The sequence below is a fragment of the Capra hircus genome, chromosome 13 (assembly GCF_001704415.2).
Source record: "Capra hircus breed San Clemente chromosome 13, ASM170441v1, whole genome shotgun sequence".
Taxonomy (NCBI): Eukaryota; Metazoa; Chordata; class Mammalia; order Artiodactyla; family Bovidae; genus Capra; species Capra hircus.
The window spans coordinates 39,213,533-39,237,947 of record NC_030820.1 but is presented as its reverse complement, the minus strand read 5'-3'; the positions used below and the strand labels follow the sequence as shown (position 1 = coordinate 39,237,947).

Sequence of the window (24,415 nt, the reverse complement as noted above, 5' to 3'; positions counted from 1 at the left end):
CCACGCCGTTCTTCCAAGCTCTTCCCAGCCCCAGCCCTAACCCAGCCCCAAGGAAACACAAAAGCAGAATCTCCGGGAGTGGAGGGGTCAGAACCCCAAGACTGGGTAGTGGCCCTGATCGCCCATCACTAGGGAACAAATTGCCAAGCCACAGAAAATGTCATATGTTGTGAAGAAAATGTCACTTTATTGAAAGAAAAGGAAATGGGCACTTTTCTGCAAAGCTCTGTACACTCAGATTTTGCTGAATTTTGCTTACGTTTGATTCCACTGAAGGTATTTAATTGTTTTGGATTTTCCCTCTGAAAATACCCTGGCGTGGAAATGAAAGATTTTTTTTCTTTGAGTCCACATGAGTAATAAGTTGTAATGGGGACAGTTGTTAGAGTTAGTTAAGGGGTTAATCAAGTTGATTAATCAACGGGAAAATATTTGGTGATTTTGTGTCTGTGATTAAAAAAAAAACTTATACACTGAAAATAGAATATAATGCAATATATTTTGAAAGCTTTCACCCTCATTTAAAAAAATGCTAACTACGATGAAAGTCCTGGAAAAAAGTTAGAAATTCTAAAATGATTTTTTAAAATATATGTGTTTCAGTCTAAAAGTAACTGATGTTATTTCTTTGCTCTTTTGAGTGCTGATTAATACTGCTGATGAAATTAGAAATGGGAAAGGGATTCCGGGACAGCTCTGGCCAATTTTATTTTCTAATCACGAATCCCATCTGGATTGTCCAATAATAGGGCGGGGGCCCTGCCGGCCGGCATCCCCTACTGATGGCCGGGTATTTGGTCTTGCATGTGTAACACTCTTTTCATTCAACAGATAACAGGGAGAGTTAGTCACCTTGAGAATCCTTTAAAAAATAACAACACCCATAATTGTGAAGAGGGCGGGGGTGTGCGTGTGTGCAAAAACAAAACAAAACCCCTGTCTGAATGCAGCGAATTCAACAGGGCTCTGAATTAAGCTAAGAGAATCTATTGAACACTATTGAAATACTGAGATTCAATGGATCCGTTTCTTTTTCTTTATTTGTGGTTTCTAGTCTTGCCAGAGAAAATGAAATCTGCTTTCAGACAGGTACAGTCAAAACAAATGTAAACTTGAAAGGTCCGAGTATTAGAAACTGATTTCACAACCCAGGGCTGGGAAAGAACTAGGTTTCGCTCAAGGCACACACGAGCACCGTCCAAGGACATGCACCTCGCACCCGGTCTTGGGTTTCTGTCTTCTTCTGCGTGATTTTGTTTCTCGGAATCTGCGCGCCCGCGGGCAGGTGGCCAGCGAGTTGAGATATTTGCCTTCCTTTTGGAAGAGGAAAGCGCCACCACGCTGCGCTGAGGCGGTGGGCCTCTGCGCACTGCGATTCCGGATAGGGGCCGCGTGGAGCTGGGTTGGGGACCCACTGAGCACTGACCTGCCCCTTCCAGGGGAGTTCCACGGGGGAAGGCAAGAAGAGGGATCCCAGGCAGGGTACTGTCCTTCCTAAGTCCCAAGCGACTCCCTTCCTGTGTGGTCCTGGCCAGTGCTGAGGAAAAACCGGGAGGCCTCTTCGCCTCTCTCCTTGATGGGGTGAGTACTTCCTCTGACCGCTGCAGAGCTGGAGGCCACTGCTGCTCCGACTCTCCAGTCCTGGAGCCCTAGGTTGCCGTCGGGGAAGGCACTGGGGTTCACTGTGACCAGGAGTTAGCCCCAGGGAGTTGCTAGAAGCCCAAAGCTTGGAGCCAAGCGCTAAAGCGGGGAATTTCGGCCCAGGAATTGCCCCTTGGGATGTTCCCGGGTTCATGCAGCCCCTAAGAGGCCAGAAAGGAAGTCTGTCTCTGGGGTGTGTTTGGGGAGGCCCCGGAGGCGCGAGAGGGAAGCGATCGGCGCCCCCCAGCGCCATCCCGGGTCGGCTGCGGACACCTCTGCCGGATTCGCAGAGGCCCTCCAGGTCCGCGAGCCGCGGCCCGACCTGGATCGCGCGTTCCCGCTGCTGAGCTAGCCGTCAAGTCCCGGAGGGACCCGCGCACCCCCAAGCGCCGCGCTCACCGGCCCGAGCGGGAGACTCTTTGTATTTGCAGGAATGAGGGGCAGGCGTGTTGGGCCCCTGGGGCACGCGAGAGCCACGCGCAGCCCGCCGCCGCCCAGCCCAGCCCGCTCCGGCCTCCGGGCACCTTCCGGGGGCCCCCCGCCCGCTGGCCGTCGCCTTTGTTCGGCACATTAGCATAAAGCTGCCACGGATCTCCCGTTTAAATAATTCCACACAAAAGGAGAGCGCATGAAAGAGGGCGAACGAGGGCGAAGCCGCGAGGCTGTGCCGTCCGCCGGGCTCGGGGAGGGACCGCGCTCCGGCAGTTCCCTCCCCTCGAGTTTCAAGTGCCCCCGGCAATCTGCCGCGCGCCCATTATTCGCCCGGGGCCCACGGGGTGGTGGTCGGCCGCCCCTTTCATCCTGTCGAGTGTGCCGTCGGGCCACCGCAAGCTCCCTTGAAGTGCCCTCGGGGGCTGTTTGTTTTCGCCTCGGGTGGGACTGTCGCGGCCGGGAGGGGGAGGGAGGGGGGGGGGGGAGGGAGGGGGAGGGAGGGGGACGGCGGGCCGGACGGGCCCCGCCTGGGCGACTTGGAAGGGTGATGGTACCCAAGGCGGGCGCAGCGACGCCCAGAAGTGTGGGAAAGTCAGACGGAGAGGACGAGGCCCGGGGAGAGCTGGGAGGGCAGCGAGTGCGGGGCGCGCAGGGGCTGCTCCCCACACCCTCCCCGATGAGGGGCAGCCCAGCTCCCTGACTCGGATAAGGCGGCGACAAAGTTCCAGCAAAACCGACCAGAAAGGCCCGGCGACTCCGACAGTTCCCTGTCCTCGCCCGCCCAGGAGTGGGGACGGAGGGACAGCCAGGCGCCTGGGAGCTGGAGGGGCGCGCCGTCCGTCTGGGCCTCGGGGCCCCTGTCCCTGCTTGGCTCTTGGGTTGGGGGTCCGCGTTCCTCCTCTGCTCTCCTTGGGCCTCCTCCTCTCCTCCTCTCCTTCCCTGCCGCCCCTTCTCTTTCTCCCCAGCCCTTCTCTGCCCACCCCGTCCCAGCCCGTCCCACCTCTCCTCTCCTCGAATCTTTCACCGCCCCCCCCCCACGCCACCCCACGCCACCCGTCTCTCTGCTCCGTGGAGTCTCGCCCACCTCTGACCCTCTCCCCCTCGGACAGTCCCTCTCTTTCCTCTTCCTGGTCTCCCTCCCGGTCTCCCCTCCCCTCTCTCTCCGTCCACCCCTCTCTTCTGCGCCCCCCTCTCTCCCCCTTCCTTCCTCTCCTCCCGCTCCTCACCCCCTCTGGCTCTCCACCCCCCACCCCTCCCCACAGGCCAACGTGTGTTATTTTATTTGTCTAGAGAGAGCCTATTTGTTCAGTGATGTGTGGCCTCCTGGCCGCCTGCTTTAATGGGGGACGCGGAGGCTGGTTTCTGCGAGTATTAGCATACAGCTGCCGCTCTGCCCGGCCGGCGCGCACTGTATCCCAGCCTTATCATCACCTCTTCTCTCAACCAGAAAACAATCAACAGCTCCTCGCACAGGGCGACTTTCGAGGCCCTCGCCCTGCTCCTTGGCTAACATTCAGCCGGTGCACCCGTGCTGGCGCGCGTGTGCGTGCGCGCGCGCGCGCACACACACACACACACACACACACACACACACACACACACACCCTTCTTCTGAGGGTAAATATTGATTGCCTGGCTTCACATTTTCTCCTCCGTACAAGGTTCCCTTTCCTCTCCCACATCATCTTCTATTTTTCTTTCTCCTTGGGATATTTGGGTAGCATCTCAGGAGCCACTTTGGGGAAGGAGGTGGCCGCGACCTAGTAGAAACTGACACGTGTCAGGAAATTATTAAAGGCATTGTGAGGCATGGTTGTTCCTTGCGATATGGGGAGAATACAACGTAGGAAATGCAACTTTGTTGCTTTCTTGTCCATATTCTTTGTCTAAAACTAGAATTACGAGATTGGGTAGGCTTAGAGCTCAAGACTCCCTGCTAAGCAGCACAAGCTGAACTGTATGGGGACTTCTCGGATTCAATCTCTATGGAAGCTCTGCCAGGGTTAGATTTAGATTTAGAGAATTCTAAAGATTTAGAGAAGTCCAAATACTTGGTGTGTCTGGAACCCTTTCCTTTGCTAGGATTTATCGTCATTTAAGAATAAATATCTTTATTCTCTTGAAATCCTTAAAACAGCCAGTTTCAAGTTATGATCAACAAGTCTTGGGTTCATCTCCTATTCTTAAACAAGCTGTTCCTTAGTCGTAAAATGCTTGTCTGCACACATATGCTAAAATTCCTACCTCGATTCAGGAAATTACTTTCTGAATATAGGACAGTGATTAGTAACGTCATCCCATACACTTTGTAGACTAAATTATATTCATTTTCAGACCTGCCATGATATTTATAGGGGCCCAAGATTTTAAAAGGCAGCAGAGAAAAACTTAACCATCAAATTATGCATGGTTTGACATTAAGGTTGCCACTGTCATATAGGGTCACTTTTGTGTGACTAGAAGCTTTTTAATGGTAGTACTTGGTCACAGAAATCATCACCAGTTATCCTCTGTTGTTGTGTTCATCTCCACCCAAGGTCCCAGGGCCTGTCACAGAAACTCACTCCAATTTGCTGATGACTTTGATCCAGGACCTCTCAGAGGAAGGGGAAAGGGGGGAAAGAAAGAGTTTCTTGAGCTAACTCATTCACAGGCCCTGAAACATGGTTCCATGTGTGTTGGGCTTGTAGTTTGAAGAGGGGACTAGTATTAACTGTTCCCCATATGAATAGCACAGTTTACACCATATGGTGGGCACTGGGACCCCTCCCCTGAACGACCCCTGCCCTTGTGTAAAACATATTTGTGCAGGAATTAATGGAGTTTGTTGCTTGCTTTTGCCTGCTTTAGAAAAATCAGAGTCTGGTGTTCCAGAACCATTTTATTTTTTGAGAGGTACTGGTTTATTAATCGGAAAAGGCATTGGCACCCCACTCCAGTACTCTTGTCTGGAAACTCCCATGGACGGAGGAGCTTGGTAGGCTGCAGTCCATGATGGGGTGGCAACCCACTTCAGTGTTCTTGCCTGGAAAATCCCAGGGACGGGGAAGCCTGGTGGGCTGCCGTCTATGGGGTTGCACAGAGTCGGACACAACTGAAGCGACTTAGCAGCAGTTTATTAATGGGGGATAATTCTGTAATGACTTACCCTCCAAGTAGCTGTGCCCTCCAAGTAGCTGTGTAGTCATTACAATTGCTCCAACTTTTGCTAAATGTTAACATAAATACAAAAAAAAAAAAAAAAAGAATGAAAACTGAAAGCCAGTTTTAACCTCTGCTGGCCAAAAATTCAGACACAAATGATGTCATACTATCTGCTTAGAAGATATCCAAATAAACAAAATGTCTTACCTGTTGTTCCTGAATCCATGTGTTTTCTGGAAGGCATTTAATGTGCTTTATTTACGAGAAAGTGGGCTACTGACCCACATTACAGGTAACGGGTACCAGAGGGCCCCAGTGCCAAGCAACAGCACTGAGAGTCAAAGGGAGTGACCCAGATTAACTTCCCACTACTGTTTTTTAATCTAAAACGTGTGCGAGAACCTGGGTTGATCTGCCAGTTTTTTGGGTGCATTTATGCGCCTAATCTGCAACAGGAAGTAGAAATGTAATATACTGGTCATGAGAGCAGGCCCCTGGTTTCAAAACTCCCTGTAAACTTGTCTATGCAACCAGTTCTGATGTTGGATTATAGAGATAATTTCTCTGCGTCTGTATTCCTAATTTTCCATCCTGGGTATAGGATTTTCTTTTATCATCCACGTGACCAGGTAAACATGTAAAGGACTAACAGCATTGGCAGCAGGGCTTTTCAGGAAATCAAACAGAAACATGCCCAAGGTTTTTTTTTAAAAAAAATAAATAAACAAGTTTTGCATACTAACGGTCTCATTTTATTGCTAAACTGGGTTATTCTGGCCAGGAACACGCCTGGTGTGGGTAAAGCTTCTCCGTGCCCCAGAATCGAGTCGCACCGCCGTGCGCCACCTACTGGGACGATAGGAAACTACAGGCATCTGGTGGCCGCAGAAAAGGACGGTGCCCGGCGGTCCAGCCAGGTTTCCCGCTTCTATGGAGCACTTCCCGAAACGACACGCGTGGAAACGATCACGTGGAGGCGGTGGCCGCAGCTAAATGATGCCCGGCCACGCGTACATGGGTAGGTGGTAATGATTGTAGTGCAGGTAGTCAAGGATGCTCTTCTCCACCAGAGGCCTGTAGATGGTTTCCTGGAAAACTCTTTTGAGGTAATTCCTGGGCTTCTCTGGGAGGTTGATTTCCTCATCTTCGATCTGACGGGCTAACTCTTCCATAGAAGGAAGGTTTTCGTCCTGGAAAATACAGTGAGGTGGCAGATACTGATATTACTTGGGCTGAGTGCCACAATATTGGTTTTTTTTTTTTTTAGGTTAAAAAAAATAATTAAACTGTGGCCAAACACACACAGCATAAAATTTACCACTTTATTTTTAAGTGTCCGACTCAGAGGTAAAAAGGACCTTCATGTGGTCATGCAGCCATCAGCACCGTCCATCTCGGCGTGGTATGTGCGAGTGAAGTGGCTTCAGTCGTGTCGGACTCTGTGTGATCCCATGGACTGAAGCCCTCCAGGCTCCTCTGTCCATGGGATTTTCCAGGCAAGAATACTGGAGTGGGTTGCCATGCTCTCCTCCAGGGGATATTCCCCAGCTAGGGATTGAACCCGCGTCTCTTATAGCTCCTGCATTGGCTTTTTTTTTTTTTTTTTTAACCACTAGCGCTACCTGGGAAGCCCTAGAATAATTAAGTTAGCTCTCCCTTACCAGAGTGGGTCGCCATTCCCTTCTCATTCTCCCAAGTTGTCAGTCCTAACCATTTACTGCCCATCCCAGGGTCTTTTGTTGAGGCATGCAAACTCTTAGCTGCAGCATGTGGGATCTAGATCCCTGACCAGGGATCAAACCCAAGCCCCCTATATTGTGAACACAGAGTCTTAGCCACTGGACCACCAAGGAGGTCCCCACCCTTCTGCTTTCTCTATGATTTGACTTTAGACATTTCATGTAAATGGAATCAAACACTAGTTCTCTTTTTGTGACTGGCTTAGTTCTCATACCATAATGTCTTAGAGTTCAGCAAGCATAGTAATTTTAAGCTGTTAATTTCCAGATAAAAATAATCTGTAGATCAGGCTTGTTTTAAAAATAAGAAAGGTGGTGATTAAACATTTTTAGTTGAAAACTCCTAGATGGTTTACTTTACAGTCCCCAAGCCATGGGATTTTTTTAAACCTATACTAAATTCTTAGTAAAGGCAAATTTTATTGCTATCTTTAAAGGTGTGGGGCTCAGAGAGAATAAAGTTATTTGCAGTTGAGAATCACACACTGTGCATATTTATAACATAGTAGAGATTTCCCCAACATTTTATTATAAAAGGATTCAGACGTAGAGGCAAGTTGACAGAGTGATGAACTTGGCACTCGGATACACACTATCTGGTTTCTATGGTTACCATACTTGCTTCATCACCTATCTGCCCATCTATAGGAGGATTGTTGAATAAAGCACTTCATTCATAAAATAAAAATAACTTTAAAAGGGACTTCTCTGGCAATTCAGTGGTTAAGACTCAGGGCTTCCAATGCAGGGGGCATGGGTTCGATCCCTGGTGGGGGTCTAAGATCCCACATACTGTATGGGCAGTAAAGCCAAAAGAAAAAGCACTTTGCTGAGATTTGAGCTGTGTGCTTTCTGAATACTCCAGGAATTGCAAATTACCCTAAAGGAAGATGGGCTTTGATGATGTGTTTATTTGACCTTCCAATAATTCTTTTTTATTTTTAACAGCAAAAAAAGTGGGTAACTTGCAGAGTTCTATTGGATCATTAATTTATCAATAGTAAGAACTTATAGGTAGAAAAATAGATTCAAACTATATGGAGACATGCAGTACTCATCACTTAGTTATATAAGTGAGACACTGCCAGGTGTGGGGATTATACACATATCACTTGGAAGAACTGTCTGTGGGAGGCCAGGACCCCAAATCAGATCAACAAAGATGGGAGAGAGAAAGAATGGCAAGTGATGCCCAGAAGTAAATATTAGAGGTGCCGAGACATTTGAGTGCCGGAGCACGAAGAGCTGAGGTTGGCTCTTTTTTCCTTAATTTTCCAGATATCAAATATAACGAATACACAAAAATTAGAGGAGACCTGGGGCTCATGCTGTAGGATGCTATTCTAACTTTGGGGTGAAAAAGTGAAGTCAAGTAAAGTTGCTCAGTCGTGTCCGACTATTTGAGACCCCAAGGACTATACAGTCCATGGAATTCTCCAGGCCAGAATACTGGAGTGGGTAGCCTTTCCCTTCTCCAGGGCATCTTCCCAACCCAGGAATCGAACCAGGGTCTCCTGAATTGCAAGTGGACTCTTTACCAACTGAGCTACCAGGGAAGCCCAACATTGGGGTAATGGTGTAAAGTCACAAAGTAGAACTCTCAAGTTTATGGAAGACAAATACTGCTCTAGGTTGTAAACTCATTTTTTGTGCATTTGCCTCTCCTGTGTGCCCTTTCTCAGGGTGACTAGCCACCCCCCCAACATGTTCATCTGTGAGCAGCTCACCTCACAGTGCCCCCCAGGCAACACATGATCTCGTGTGCCTGGCTCCTTTCAGTTAACTCAGTGTTTTGAGGTTTATCCACTTGTTAGAATGTATCAGCACTTCATTTCTTTTATGGCAGATTACATTCCATCATACGCAGAGACCACGTGTGTTTATCCACAGGTCCCGTGATGGACATTTGTGTTCTTCCTTCTGTCTTGTAAATCTGAATAGTGATGCCATGAACATTCATATACAAGCATTTGTTTGAATACTGATTTTCAGTTCTTTGGGGGTATATACCTAGGAGTGCAGTGGCTAGGACATACAGTCATTCTGTTTATAAGTTTTTAGGAGCCATCAAACCATTTCTTCATAGCAATTGCATAGTATTTTTACATTCCCACTATCGATGTGTGAGAGTTTCAATTTTGCCACATCCTTGCCAACACTCATTATTTCCTCTTTTTATTTAAATTGTAGCCATCCTAGTAGATGTGAAGTGATACCTCATTGTGACCCTGGTTTTTGCATTTCCCTAATGATTAAGGATGTTAACATTGGGTTTACTTTGGCCCTTAATTTTACTCCGTTGATCTCTATGTCTGTTCTTATATAAGTACCATACTATCTTGGTTACCACTGATTTGTATTAAGTTTTGAAATTGCAAAGTGTGTGTCCATCAACTTTTTTAAAGTTTCTCAAATTTAATTTTGAGTCTTTTGCATTTCCATATGAACTTTAGGATTGGCCTTTCCATTTCTAAAAAAAAGAAATGGGGATTTTTATAGGCTTGTACACAATCTGTAGGTCGCTTTGCATAGTAGTCCTGTCTTAACACTTTTTAAACTTTTAAACTTGGCACTTTGGTGTTTAAATTTTTTACTTTATATTGGAGTATAGTTGATTTATAAGGCTGTGTTAGTTTCAGGTGTACAGCAAAGTGAATCAGTTTGATATATAGATATATAGATATTCTTTTTCAGATTCTTTTCTCATTTTGGTTTTTGTTGTTTAGTCGCTAAGTCATGTCCGACTCTTTTGCGACCCTATGGACTGTAGCCCGCCAGGCTCCTCTGTCCATGGGATTTTCCAGGCAAAAATAGTGGAGTGGGTTGCCATTTCCTTCTCGAGGGAGTCTTCCTGACCCAGGGATAGAACTACCGTCTCCTGCGTTGGCAGCCTACACCCTGGGGACCCAAGAGGAGGTGACACAGAGACAGAGGACCTGCTCTTTAGACAGTCAGACCACTCAGCCAAGCCCCAGCCCTTGTCTGAGTAAACCAACGAAGCATCTAGAATGGATACTTGACCGCACATGTAAATTCCCCACAACTCTGGTAAGGACTACAGGTGTTGAAAAAAAAATAAAGTTTCATAAATATTTTACTATTTACATGGCAGAGTCAAATTTCTTGCCAAGTACAGAGTCTGTGCAGTACGCAGCCTCACTTGCAGCTAATCACGAATTGCTTGGAGAAAGAAGTTTCAGTTTTAAAAGGAGCGTGTTTAGGGACTTCCCTGACTCTCTAGTGGTTAAGATTCTCTGCTTCCACTGCAGAGCACATGGGTTCGATCCCTGGTGGGGGAACTAAGATCCCATATGCCACACAACATGGCCAAAGTGAATTTAAAAAAAAGACACCAACATTTGCAAAAAACTAAGTAAGTACATAAAACACAAGAGGCGTGCATCTGGACACCTGTTGATTTCCCTTGACACCTTTAGAACAACATGTGCACACAAATGGTTAACAGTCAGCTGGCAGATGTGCACAGAAACCATACGAACGCAGACTTCATGCTCGGGGACCAGGCGGTACAGCCTACCACCTGCTTTCAGCCCTCACTGTCAGCTGGGAATGAAAGTACAGGTACTTGTAAAAGAGGAAAAGAAACCTGCCTCGCGTCAGAGATTCGAATAACCCACTTGCCCTGAAATATATCACCATCTATGTTTACCGACTCCACAGTTTGTTTAAGTGAAGGACAGTTGGTTTTCAAAGTGAAACCATAACGTGAGAATGTAGGGAAAAGTCTAAATGATCAACAGCTTGTAACTCCTAATTTGCAAGGAATAACTCACATATCCATTAATCACGCTTACCTCCTTGGAGGATAAGATTTGGTGTAACGCTTTCCGGAGATCAATAAAACGATCGTGAAAGAGGGCCATGCACCACGGCTCCGTGAAGTAGCTGACGAGGGAAGAAAAAGGTTCAGTTAGTTGGAAACCCTCTCATTACCACTAACAAAGTATTTACCTGCTTTTTTTTTTTTTTTTTGCCTTTATAAATTACAGTTCTGGCTCTTTTGTAATTGTTTGCTCACGAAATGCCTCGCAGAACAGCATGGCCAATCAATTTTGTAAATGGATGTCCCTGATGTAAGGCCGGCTTCCATAATTACATTTAAAGTGGTTTAGTTCGGAGCCAGGGCAAGACCCAGTGAAGAATCCTGATTTTATCAGAATTTAAAAGCCTGAAGACTTGTAAAGAACGGTGTCTCTATTATCTGCCCCCGTTTGAGAAAAACAGATTGCAGGATTAACTGAACTGCTGCATAAACAAATTAGATTTGGAGAGACAATAACACGAATGTTGTTCATCATTACGGTTTCTGGATTAATAATGACCAGAAAAACAGGCCACCTCGGTGTTGCGACACGGCCTTCGTGCAACTGCACAGACGCCTAATTGAATCTCTCTTCTGAGAGTGGTTCTCCTGGCGGCCCTCTTTGCTAACTTGGCCCTGAAAAACTATCTGAACAAATGCTTTCTTGTGTGGGGGTCAGCATGGCCATCCTTTATTCACAGGGGATTGTCGCAGGTTTGCCGCATTCTTTGGGAGAACCAAGAACCTCTACTGGTATTTGAACTCTTACTTCCTCTTCATGCTCAGTGTCTCAGAATAGGAAACGTCTTCAGGGTCGGGCAGGCCCACTGGGGTGACCTGGGCTCCCCTGGCATTCCTGGGACAGTTAGTGGACATCAGGTGTGTGCCCAGGGGAAGTGAAACTGGTGCCCACATGCAGATGAGCACTTTCTGATATTAAAAAAAAAATGTTTATTTGGCTGCATCTGGACTTGGCTGCTGCGTGGGAGAGCTGTGTTGCGTCATGTGGGATCTTTCACTGCAGCCCGTGGACTCTTACTCTCTAGGTGAGTTTGCCCTGCAGCATGTGGAATCTTCGTTCCCCAACCATGGATCACACCCGCACCCCCTACATTGCAAGGCGGATTTTAAACCACGGAACCACCAGGGAAGTCCCTGTTATCTGCAACTTGGGAAGGACATTAATTCTTGGGAAGGACACAATGAGCCCAGGGACACCACAGCACTAAAGGACCAGGGCAGTGTCAAGCCCGTGTAGGACCAGCCTGGCTCTCAGCTACACTGCTTGGGACCTATCACCTGTTTGCTTGTCCAGAATATGACCTAATTTCATGCTAACCCACCTACTTTGTGGTTCAGGTCATATATTCATCCAACTATGAATTCCACTAATATTGACTCCATGCCCATTCTGTGCCCAGCACTGTTCTGGGTACTCGGGAAACAGCAGGGACCAACACAGACAAACATCCCTGCTACTGAGGAGCTTATATCCAACCGATAAATAGGTCCATGTTCAACATGCAAGGGAAAACTGCTTAGGAGGATACATAAATCAAGTGAGGGTGGGAGACATCAGAGCAAGGCTCGCTCCTAAGACAGTGACTTAGCCAGCAAGCCCGAGGGACAGGGAATGAGCCACCTGGGACTCAGGGGAAAGAAGCTTCCAGGAACAGCAGGTGCAAAGACCAGGAGGCAGGCGTGTGCCCAGGCCTCAAGGAGGTGGGTGGAGCTAAGCAGAGTGGGATGGGGGCAGGAGCTGAGCTCAGGAAGGTGATGGGCGGGAAGGATGCTCCTGGAGGCAGGGGTCCACTCAGCTGTGCTATGTAATTGATCCACAGCCGTCTAGCTCAGTACCCGTGTGCAACAGGCGTCTCACAGATGTTCACGGAACTAAGGAAGGAACAATGAATGCAGCCCTAGTGGTTAAGAACCCACCTGCCAATGCAGGTTAGACGTAAGAGACACAGGTTTGATCCCTGAGTCAGGAAGATCACTGGAGGACAGCACAGCAACCCACTGCAGTACTCTTGCTGAGAATCCCACGGACAGAAGAGCCTGGCAAGCTGGTCGCATAGATTCCGACACGACTGAAGCAACTTGGCACGCAAGTGCAAATTGCACACAGCATGTTATACACTCCACACTGCCTAGCCCTCATGAGTCTTTCATTAATATAAAGTTCTACTCAATAAGTAGGTGGCAAAACTCTGCAAAGTGTCCCAAGATGGGCAGTCGTGCAAAGCAAGCCTCACAGGGACAGGGGGAGAGCTGTGGGTGAGCCCAGGCTCAAAGGGCAGTCAGCCTGAGCCCTGGGGTGCAAAGGGAGGGCCAGGGGTTCCAGAGGGCGCTCATGCAAACCTGCTCAGTGCTGTGACTGATTCAAGGCCTCTGAATCCTGAATGAATGGAGTCAATCGAGGTTCGCCTGGAGTTCTGGGCCCCCACAAACTCAGGCTGACATCCAACACCTGTCTGATTTCTGGAGCAAAGGCACTGATGTGGAGCTGGCCACCTGGGTAGGTATCAGCTCAGCTGGGTGATGCTTTGACACATCTCGGACGGTTGCTTCATGGACCAAAGCATCAGTGATGCCCAAGTGCGTACACTCAAGCACAGCTTTGCCAGGATGGTCCCTCCCTCTTAGATCTCAGCAGCTTCTAGAAAAGCTTCAGGGAATCGTAAACTCACAAATCTCAAAACTACTATGCGTGTGTGCTAAGTCATTTCAGTTGTGTCTGACTCTGTGACCCCCTTGGACTGTAACCCACCAGCTCCTCTGTCCATGAGGTTCTCCAGGCAAGAATACTGGAGTGGGTCGCCATGCTCACCTCCAGGGGATCTTCCTGACCCAGGGATCGAACCCAGGTCTCTTATATCTCCTGCATTGGCAGGTGGGTTCTTTACCACTGAGCCATCAGGGAAGCCCCTAAAATGCCTGGGTTAGAATCGAATGGGTGCTTTTAAGTTTGTTACCACCCTTCCCGCATAGCTGAGATGCCACCTCCTCACCCCGTATGCGTTTCCATGGTAGCATCAGAGTTCCTAGCCACTTGGTTTCGGGGTTTGCAGCCACAGCTTTCTGCTGCACAGAAGAAGCTACCTTCCTGGTGTCTGCTGCTGCTACTGCTGCTAAGTTGCTTCAGTCGTGTCCGACTCTGTGCGACCCCATAGACGGCAGCCCATCAGGCTCCCCCATCCCTGGGATTCTCCAGGCAAGAACACTGGAGTGGGTTGCCATTTCCTTCTCCAATGCATGAAAGTGAAAAGTGAAAGTGAAGTTGCTCAGTCGTGTCCAACCCTCAGCGACCCCATGGACTGCAGCCTTCCAGGCTCCTCCGTCCTCCGTCCATGGGATTTTCCAGGCAAGAGTACTGGAGAGGCTACCTTCCTGGTGTCAGCACAGCTCTATTTCAACTGCCCAGGTGCCGCTCGGGTGCATCCCCACTCAGCACCCTCACCCCCCCAGCCTCTGTGTTACCTCTTGGACCCTTTGTCATTTGCTTCCAAGAGTGGACTCTGGGGAAACCCACTTCTCTTAGAATGAATGCAGCCCTCCACCTCACCCGGAGGCCCGTCATCTAATGCCCAGGTCTCCATCACTTCCATCCGTGAGGCTGAGCACAGAGGCCTAGGGAGCCTTAACCCTCTGAAAGGGATCAAGCTGGTCTGCATGGAGACTCGGGGTGGAAGAGGAAGCTGAGATTCCTGCAGGTTTCCTGCTGCTGCTTTAGAGCTCACAGCCCCTCAGATGGCCTCCAGCAGCAGTGGGACCTGGCAATTCAACAACCGCTATGCTCCTGACAGCACCTCCAGCGGTTTGCAGACTCAGGAGACCGGAGTTGCTGTCCTTTCAGTTTCGTACCACTGCCTCCTGGGGTCAAGCACTTGAGGATCTTGTCCAGAAGGTGATAATCTCTGCAACCAGCTGTTGGCTGCCCGTGTTCCCAGGGTTCGTCTAGTTTAAACTAAACCAACCAGCTGTCATCGACAGCTCCTTCTCAGTTTGACTGCAGCTTCAGTGGTGCCACTTTCAAGGAGGTGACAAAGTGCTAGCACCCACGCCAGGGAGCTGGGCGTCACCACGGAGCGTGTGGGCATGTAGTCTTAACTGTCGTGGCAGGCGGCACCCGTGACAGTCACAGGGGAACTAGAGTTCTGGAAAAGCCACAACCCACTGCCTTTCCCAACCAACTGCGGGCTGTGGGGCTCCTAGGCATCCTCCCTTCACCCGAGGTGGGGGCTGCAGCTGTGGGCTCGGGGGTGCTGACCGGAGGTGGCAGAGTCAGGGCACCTCCTGGGAGGCCGCATCCAGTTCAGATTTCTCCCAGCTTCAAAGCTGAGCTCACACTGCCCACTGCTCTGTCTGCTGTCTTCTCCCTGCGGGGAGGGTCTCAGGCTCCTTCAAGACACCTTGGCCCTCCTGCCTGTGGGCAGCCCCGAGGACCCATATCCACGTCTTCACCTCCTCCGGTGCCATCCACGCTCAAGTCCACATACAGCTCCTCTGTGGAGCTGACTCAGGGACTGAGGTTTCCACCCACTTCAGTGCACGGAGCACTCCTGACGTTGCAGGAAAGTGCCCCAGGGTGTGTCTTGACCTCTAATGCAAGGTGGGCAGCGTGCCCCAATGGTGTCCAGCACAGGCTGGCCCTCGGGGGCACTGAAGAAGCGGGTGAGGACACCTGGGACTGCTTCTCCCCTCACCCCCTCCGCGGAGCGCTTCAGCACTTAGTGCAGTGACCCCGTTTAGGGTGGGTGAGAGCGGGCGTTTAGAGAGGCACAGACCCCCGTGGAGTCCTCAAAACCAGCCTAGAAATATGGCAGCAGCCTTCGCTTTAAAAATCAGAAAAACTTTGAATTTAACCTCAAAGGATGAGGACATTGAGTCAAACGAAGATCATCTCCTTTTGATATCAGGATGTTAGAAAGAAGTTTTATTTTATGAACTTGTAAATCTAGTTTTCCTCCCCAACTGAATGACTTTTGTGCTTCAGTTTCTTTCCTTCTCTGTAGAAAGGGGAGGGGCTTCTGGAATCCTTGCCAAGGCTGGCTGGAGTAGGGGTGCTGTCTGCATTAATGACCCCAAGAGCTATGGATGATTGGCATTAGTGCTAGGCTTTGGGGAAATGTATACTTCCAAGAACAATGTGAATTTTTAAAAAATAGAGGGACTTCCCTGATGGTCCATTGGCTAAGACTCCAAGCTCCCAATGCAGAGGGCCCAGGTTTGATCGCTGGTCAGGGAACCAGATGCCATATGCCACAAGTTAACCATCTCGCATGCCACAGCTAAGACTCGGTGCAACCAAATAAAAGAAACAATTTTTAAAGTTCAAAGAAATAAAATATAGCAACTTCTTTCCCAATTTACAATCAAAAAGGGAAGACTAACAGGACTACTGAGTCACCTTCATGGTTGGTGGCCTCAAAGTCTTCAGGAGACCCTGCTGGGCAAGAGCAGGGCTATACCACGGCTTCTAATTGGCTTTGCAGATTGGGGTTCCCACATCACTAAATGCATTTTCAAGCATCTGTGCAAAAAACCTTACACAAATTCTCCAGGGCCCAAACAGAGCACATGACAGTCTCTGTTCACTTTGCAAACGGTTGTCCTGGTTTATTGCAGGGAGACTTAAATTCTCCATCGCTTTTGCAAATGATCCACTTTTTCCCAGAAGGCCCAGAAAAGGTCAGCCCGTGGAACTGAATTAACCATTCTGGTCGATGTGGTCCAATCATTAAGGAATTGATCAGACTTCTCCAGAGCTCAACCTCATCTGGTCATTCAACCTTATGGATCGACACAGTCACATCAACGGGGTGGGAACCTGGTAACCAGCCCGGCCACTGGCAAGGGGAAAAGACGGACTCAGCGGACTCAGCCCCAAGGCCAGGGCCCTTCATCAGTAGTAGGGAAGGAGAGCTGCAGAAGAGCAAGGCCCACCTGGAAATGCCCAACTACATACCGCTGCGAAAAGGAGGGAGCGGGCAGAGAAGAAATACACTTCTCTCTCCAAGATCCCTCCCCCCCCCTTTTTTTCAAATGAAAAGCATTCTAATTTTATCTTAGTATGATAATAGTCAATTTTTGCTTTGGGATCTGATAAGAGGGTTCCCAGCTGCTACTCACTCACATCCAGAAGTTTATTTGAGCCAGAAACTCGCTTAAGTGTTACCTTTTCTCCTGGGGGGTCGGGGGGGCCCACAGGCCTTCCCAGGAGTGTGACGTTCTCATGGAACATCTCCTGATATTCTCTAAGGTGCTGTCCCTTTCCTGTGTGGACAGCACCTTAGACTCAGGGTGGGGACAGATATTCTCCTTCTACAAGGAGGTTGGGGGTGCTGGGGGCTGCCTCGGCCCTCTCATGGACACTCCACACACAGAAGGAAGGAAGTGCAAACAGACAACCCTGGGGCCAGGCGTGACCTGGAAAGGTGAAGCACGGGTCCCTGACCCCAAAGGGCACACACTGTGGTAGATGTGTGGGGGTGTGGGGGGGATACCGGGGTTGGGGCAGAGGGCCAAGAGAGCCATCTGCATCCTTCCGGTCACTGCATTTCCACGTCCCCTCCTCTTAGGCAAGTGTTTGCCAAACTTCAGCCTCTAGGAAACCCATCAGTTTTCACATAGTCTGAATTATTCATTTTTTCAAAAATGACCCTGGGATTGATTTGCTTTTTTTTTTCAAACAGAAAGAATGTCCACTGTCTTGTTCTAAGCAAGCATGCCTGTGAAAGCACGGGTCTGACATGAACCTTACACTTCTTGTCTTATTCTTATTGAAATGACTCCCTCTTTAGTCACATGTGCCTCTATTGCCTAAAGCACCTTGCCTGCTGCCGGGGACGCTGTTTTTTCCTTACTGGATGGTGGAGGCACCTCATTTGGGGACACAAACTCACAGACACTGTGCTGAACGGTTCCTGTGCATTATCTCCTGCCACTGTGAATCCAGTCCTCTAAAGCGGGGCTTGCTGGCCCATTTTACAGGTGAGGAAATAGATTCGGAGAGGTTAAGTGACCTAGTGTCACACAGCTAACAAGTGGCTGAACTGTGTCTTAATCATTATTCTGCTTGATCTGACAGTTTCAGCTCTAAACAACTGCACAATCAAACGTCATTTCCTGAGTCTTTCTAGCAACCTTCTGAATCACCCCAGTTTCCCTAGTATCCCCTACATTAGGCAGATGAAGTTTGTTTGCAGTTATAAAAATATTCAAATTAATCCTGGCTTTAAAAAGGCATAACTGTACTTTTTTCATATAAAGAAAGTCTAGGTGAGGTGTTCAGGGCTGACATGATGTTTCATTAGAAATCAGATCACAGCAGCAACCATAGGGCCCTTGACCTCATGGAGCAAAATGACTTCTGAGTTCCAGTCATCATAGACATGTTCTTGGATGGAAAAAGGAAAAATGAGGGTCCTTCTTCTTTATTTTAGAAAGCATACCTAGAAATCTCACATAGTACTTCTGTTTATATCTTACTGCCCAAAGCTTGGTCAAATGGCTTCCTTGACTGCAGGAGAGCCTGGGAATCATTGTCATCTATTTTAGGTACAAAATAACACCCTATAAATCAGGACTCTGAAGAGCAAAGAGAGAAAGGATGTTGTCCGCTATGATACACAATAAACTCCATAGCATCTACTTAAAAACCTTGTCTTAACGTTGCTGCTGCTGCTGCTGCTGCTGCTAAGTCGCTTCAGTTGTGTCCGACTCTGTGCGACCCCATAGACAGCAGCCCATGAGGCTCCCCCGTCCCTGGGATTCTCCAGGCAAGAACACTGGAGTGGGTTGCCATTTCCTTCTCCAATGCATGAAAGTGAAAAGTTAAGTCTATGAAAATTGGGAGAGTGTGTTAAACTGAAGTTCCCAGAATGAGATCATGTCTTTCGCTAGATTCAAATCTGTCCCCAAATTAAACATTCTGGAAACACACAATTTTCTGTATATGACAGTCACCTCTAAGCCCATGGGAGAACCTGGTGTCTTCCACGTCCCCATTTGGCCTGAGCTGGCTCAAATGCAGAGGAGAGAAGAGAACAATTTGTGTTCCCATTGTGAGGGTGCATTCTGCTCGTTTTTATTCTGCCCATAAAAGAAGCTGGATTCCTGCATTTCAATACAGTTTAAAAAAAAATAAGAATAGGAACAAATAAGCATTTCCAGTTAGCCGTAGGTTTGCTTGGAAATTAAATTACACATTTCTGGGTGGTGGATTTACCTGGATGCCATATATTATAGGAGCAGATGCAGCTCGTGACACACTGTGACTAAAAACCGCAAACATTGAAGTGGAAGTTTGATGTGACTATTTCCTGTCCGACTTGAGTTTGCCAGAATCGCTATCAATAGTTCATTTATTGCTTCGAGGCATATTCAGAAAGATAAGATGAAGGATTTTGAAAGCAAAATGACCTAGTTATTTAACATGTTAGTTCCTCAGTCATGTCTGACTCTTTGTGACCCTGTGGACTATAGCCCACCGGGCTCCTCTGTCCATGGAATTCTCCCGGCATGAATACTGGAGTGGGTTGCCATTCCCTTCTCCAGGGGATCTCCCCAACCCAGGGATCGAACCCAGGTCTTCTGCATTGCAGGCAGATTCTTTACCATCTGAGCCACCAGGGAAGCCCAGTTATTCGATAATCAGTTGTAACTGTCAACCTGCCTAAGATCTGTATGACAGAAAACCAAGCCTCCCCTGAATATAGTTCGGCTATGGTGTTATTGTCAAAATCTGGAACTGGCATCACCAGGTAATGGATGTTTACTCCTCTAAGGAAATATGCCTCTCAGTGCCCTGGTAGTAAAAACAAAATTCTGTTCTTCTGACTAGCTGGTGAGCAACTTGTCTCTCCCTGCTGATTGGCTCATGGCTTCACAAAGTGGGTGTTCATCTGGTCACCCAGGTATGCCAGGAACCAGAAGCTGATACTGCCTTTGCTGGGCACCTCGAGAACTGGGCACGCCAGGCACACCTGGTAGCAGAGGCGCTGGGAGAGAGGCTGCTGTTTGCTGGAGGTACTAGAACCTGTGTGATGTGTCTCCTGTGAGTGGACACACGTTCGGTCCTGAGCCGCACTGCCAGGAGGCCGTGTTCCCTCTCTCAAGCATGAGGCCCGGAGAACACGGAGCCCCAGACACACTGGTCCTGGGTGAGGGTCGGTGCCCGGATGGTGCTGAGGATGGAGTGCCGCCTGCCTGCCCCCAACCCCGACCCCCTACCCCCCACCCCCCGCCTCCGGGGTCTTGGTTTCCAGAAATACTATTCCTACATGATTCTCTGAAAAACCTGTCTGCTGGCAGTTTGCTCTTTATGAATCCTGGACACTTAGGCCAGGAAAAATGGCTTCATCTCAGAAAACGGAAAATGTTTCTCTTGGGCATCTTGCACCTCTCACCACCGATAAACATTTCCCTTCTTGCTCTGTCCTAGAAGAAAGCCCAAGCCAAGTGTGCGTGTTCACTGCTGACACACTTGTGCTGTGGAAGGTGCCATCCCTCCACCTGGACTCAGCTTTGCATTGCTGACCTGCCTGTACTCACCCATTTATGGCAACCTTTCTCTTTGTCCCCACTCTGCCACTTGTTAGCTAATGTCCTCTTGAGCTGGGTTGCTTTAACCTCCCAGCCTCAGTCTTCATAGCTGTAAAATGGGGATACTGATCATCCTTACTGCAAAGAATGATTATCAGAATTTTCGGAGACTCTGCAGAAAAGAGGTCCGGCTATGTGCCTGGCCCAGTGTGGGGCGGGCCCCATGTGTATCGTGTTCTTTCTTAAAAAACTTTTCATTGGAGTATAGTTGTTTAATGTTGTGTCAGTTTCTGCTGTACAGCAAAGTGAATCCGCTATACACATACATATATCCCCTCTTCTTTGAATTTCTTTCTCATTTAGGCCACCACAGACCACACTGCGTAGCGTGTTCTTCTTACTGTTGTTATTATTATTGCTGCTGTTGTTGTTCTTAATTATCCTATCATATATATTTGGGTAAACAGCTTCAGATCCTTTCTGGTGTGAGTTAGAGACCAAATAAATGATTAAACACTCTTTGTTTGCCGTTTGATTGAAAGTCTGTCTTTGGCCTAACTCTGCAGTTCTTCTCAGGGACTGCTTTTGCTCCACTCTAGGGTGTCTGCGTGAATTCATTCAGCTGCAGTTTTATTTTTTTTCAACAATGAGTTTTTATTTTATGTTTATTTTTTTACTTATGGCTGTGCTGAGTCTTCGTTGCTGCGTGTGGGCTTTCTCTCCTCGTGATGAGCAGGGGCCCCTCTAGTCGTGGTGTGCAGGCTTCTCGTTTCAGTGGCTTCCCTCGTTGGGGAGCACAGGCTGTATAGCACACAGGCTCAGTATCTCTGGTGCATAGGCTTAGCTCCCCCGAGGTATGTGGGATCTTCCCCGACCAGGGATCGAACCCACACCCCCCTGCATTGGCAGGTGGACTCTTCGTAACCACTGGAGCACCAGTGAAGTAACTGGCTGCAGTTTTAGAGCAGCAATTCATTTTAGCTGCAATCAAGTTAAAATGGACTTTACGATGAGACTCTGTGAAGTTGTGTCGTGCCCTGGAGAGTCAGGTGGGGATAAATAAACTGTGACCTCGACTGCTTATTTTGGTCTGAGTTGATGGAAGTTCAATCAAAAGTGTTTTGCATGGCGTTCCTTTTTTTTTTCCTTGTTTATTATGAAGAGTGAGCCAGTCAGTCCAAATGGTTAACCCAGCTGTTGGTTGGATGTGTGCAGAGGCAGAGAGGAAGCCCCAGGGAATAAGGATACCGGCCCCCCCAGTGCCCAACGAGACCAGGTTTTCTTCTGACCTGCTTTTTTGTGTCTGACTCACCAAAGCAAACAGTCTTCTCGAGGAAGCAGCATGATTTTTATATAGCTAAGAATTTTGTTCCTATTTAAGTTGACCTTTACATTCCCACTGAAGCTGGGACGGTGCCTGCCCAGACCTTTGGCGGCCGTGGGGAGCGGGCCGAGGTGAGAGCCCAGGGAGCTGGCTGACTTGCGGCTCCACGTACCTGCCCTCTCAGTTCATCTGCGGTGCTTCCTGCACGTTGCTGGTTGCTTAGGGGCTGCATTAATAGAATCTGGACGAGAAGTCTAGTGCCCTGGAAGTTGTCCAGCTATGTACATTGATTTGTTATATAAATTCAGGACTCAGAGGAGAAGGCGAGGTTAGCATTTAATTTGGTGGAGAAAGGCAGGCTCTTAGCACTCAGCTCCCCTTCCTGTGCACCCTCTTCTCATTCTGCATCTCTCTTCATAGAAAGCACAACCATTTTCCTTTAATTAGGCTGCAGAGAGCACAGGCTAGCATCAGGCCACTCAGCCACTCACTCAGCCATGCTCACAGCCATGGCCATTTCCTATCTATTTTCTGTAGGGAAAGGAAAAAAAAGTGTATATACGCACACATACCCTGCCCCCCACCCCGGCCCCCGCCAACAAGTCCGAGGAGGGTGGAACAAAGGAACCAGTGGAATTACGTTTTGTGAGACTAAGGCCACAGGAGCCAGGAAACCCCGGAAAACAAGGTATTTTGCTGCCTCGTGAGTCTTTTGGTTAAACGAACTGCTCTTTAAATTTTAAAGGACTGCTTAGGATAAATATCACTCTCTGGTGCAGAATATATCCAACACATTCAGTCTATGTTTGTAATCATTGTGATCGGTACATGTTTAAAATGATTCCCTTTCATAACAAAAAAAAATTTTTTACATTTTTTTAAACTAGAGCTTTTGTTGAGATGATGCCAAATGACATGCTGTTTCTTCCCTTTCTTTGTCACTTTTATGCTCTCAGGTTTATAGTTCCCAAAAACAAAGAACTAAAATTCAACCAGCATATTCCCAGTTCTTATTTCCCTGTTGTTGTGGTTCGGTCACTAAGTTGCGTCTGACTCTTTGCCACCTCATGAACTACAGGATGCCTGGCTGCCCTGCCCTTCACTATCTCCCAGAGTTTGCTCAAACTCATATCCACTGTGTCGACGATGCCATCCAATTATCATATCTCCCTAAACTATGTTAATGAGAGGAACAGAGATGACCATGTATGTGAGAATCCATAAGTGCACGCTGAGATAGATAAGTGAATAAATAGAGGAGAAGCGATAACCTTTCCTTAGAGTCGATGGCTAAGTAATAAATACAGAAGGAATGATGGAGTTAGACAAAAATCAACCTTTGGCAAATAAGACAGTAACAATGCTTTCGGGCAAGAATTGTTTAAGAATGCTAAAATAACTGGAAAGGAGGATATTTATAGTCTTGAAGTATCACTAATTGATGATGAAGGTAAAAATAGAAAAGCCTGCACATTTGTCACTTTACCAGGGGCCACAGGTACCAACACAAGTGAGAGGACAGATCTTCCGCATGCGCCTCCTGCTGAGATCCCATCCGGTCCCATCACTTCACGGCAGATAGATGGGGAAACAATGGAAACAGCGAGAGACTTCATTTTCTCAGGCTCCAAAATCACTGCAGATGGTGACTGCAGCCATGAAATTAAAAGATACTTGCTCCTTGGAAGAAAAGCTATGCCCAACCTAGACAGTATATTAGAAAGCAGTGACATTACTTCGCCAACAAAGGTCCGTCTAGTCAAAGCTATGGTTTTTCCAGTAGTCATGTATGGATGTGAGAGTTGGACTGTGAGGAAAGCTGAGCACCAAAGAACTGATACTTTTGAACTGTGGTGTTGGAGAGGACTCTTGAGAGTCCTTTGGACAGCAAGGAGATCCAACCAGTCGATCCTAAAGGAAATCAGTCCTGAACATTCATTAGAAGGACTGATGCTAAAGCGGAAGCTCCAATCCTTTGGCCACCTGATGCGAAGAACCGACTCACTGGAAAAGACCCCGATGCTGGGAAAGATTGAAGGCAGAGGAGAAGGGGACAACAGAGGATGAGATGGTTGGATGGCATCAGTGACTTGATGGACACGAGTTTGAGTGAGTTCCGGGAGTTGGTGACAGACAAGAAGGCCTGGCGTGCTGCAGTCCACAGGGTCGCAAAGAGTCAGACATGACTGAGCCACTGAACTGAACAGTGAGAACTCGCACGAGTGAGAGGACAAATCTGCCTTGTGTCCCTCCTGCTGAGATGCTTGGAGAGGGAGGCAGTATCACCCCTGCCATTCCTGCAAGAAGGCACAGCCTGCAGGGAATCAAGAGGAGCCATCAGACAGACCCAGAGGGACAGGCATTCTACAAAATACCAGTCTATGTGTTTCATGAGAGAAGGCTCATGACAGCAAAGGGCTGAGGAGCCGTCCCAGATTGGAAGCGATCATAGAGACACGAGGAAGGGATGGTGAGAGGGTTAATGAGAAGCTGGGGAAACACCGGCATCTCGTGGAGGCTGGCAGGGTAGGGACGTGGAGGGAGGAGGGGGGCAAAGCATTATAACCAGTGACCCCAAGTACAGTAGAGTGAATTGTGGCCTACCAGGCACAGGTCCCGGGGCCCAGGGGGAAAGCAGAGGGCGACTGTGCTGCTGCTGTGGGTGGGGGGTGGGAGGTGTGAATAAGGGGAGCAGGGGGGTCGAGATAAGACGGAGCTGGGAGGGGTTGAGTACCAACCAGCATGTGGGCCTGGGTGTGTGGTTCC

The 24,415-nt window shown here is 48.3% G+C and overlaps 1 protein-coding gene across 1 annotated transcript in view; it reads right to left on the bottom strand.

Annotated features, from left to right (window-relative positions):
- Positions 5,947-24,415, bottom strand: part of CFAP61 (cilia and flagella associated protein 61) — a 243,028-nt gene continuing 224,559 nt past the window's right edge. The window contains exons 26-27 of the mRNA XM_018057258.1: positions 10,772-10,862; positions 5,947-6,407 (exon numbers count right to left, since the gene is read on the bottom strand). Of these exons, the coding sequence (XP_017912747.1) occupies positions 6,207-6,407; positions 10,772-10,862 (292 nt within the window). The 3' untranslated portion in view covers positions 5,947-6,206. The remainder of the gene's footprint in view (positions 6,408-10,771; positions 10,863-24,415) is intronic.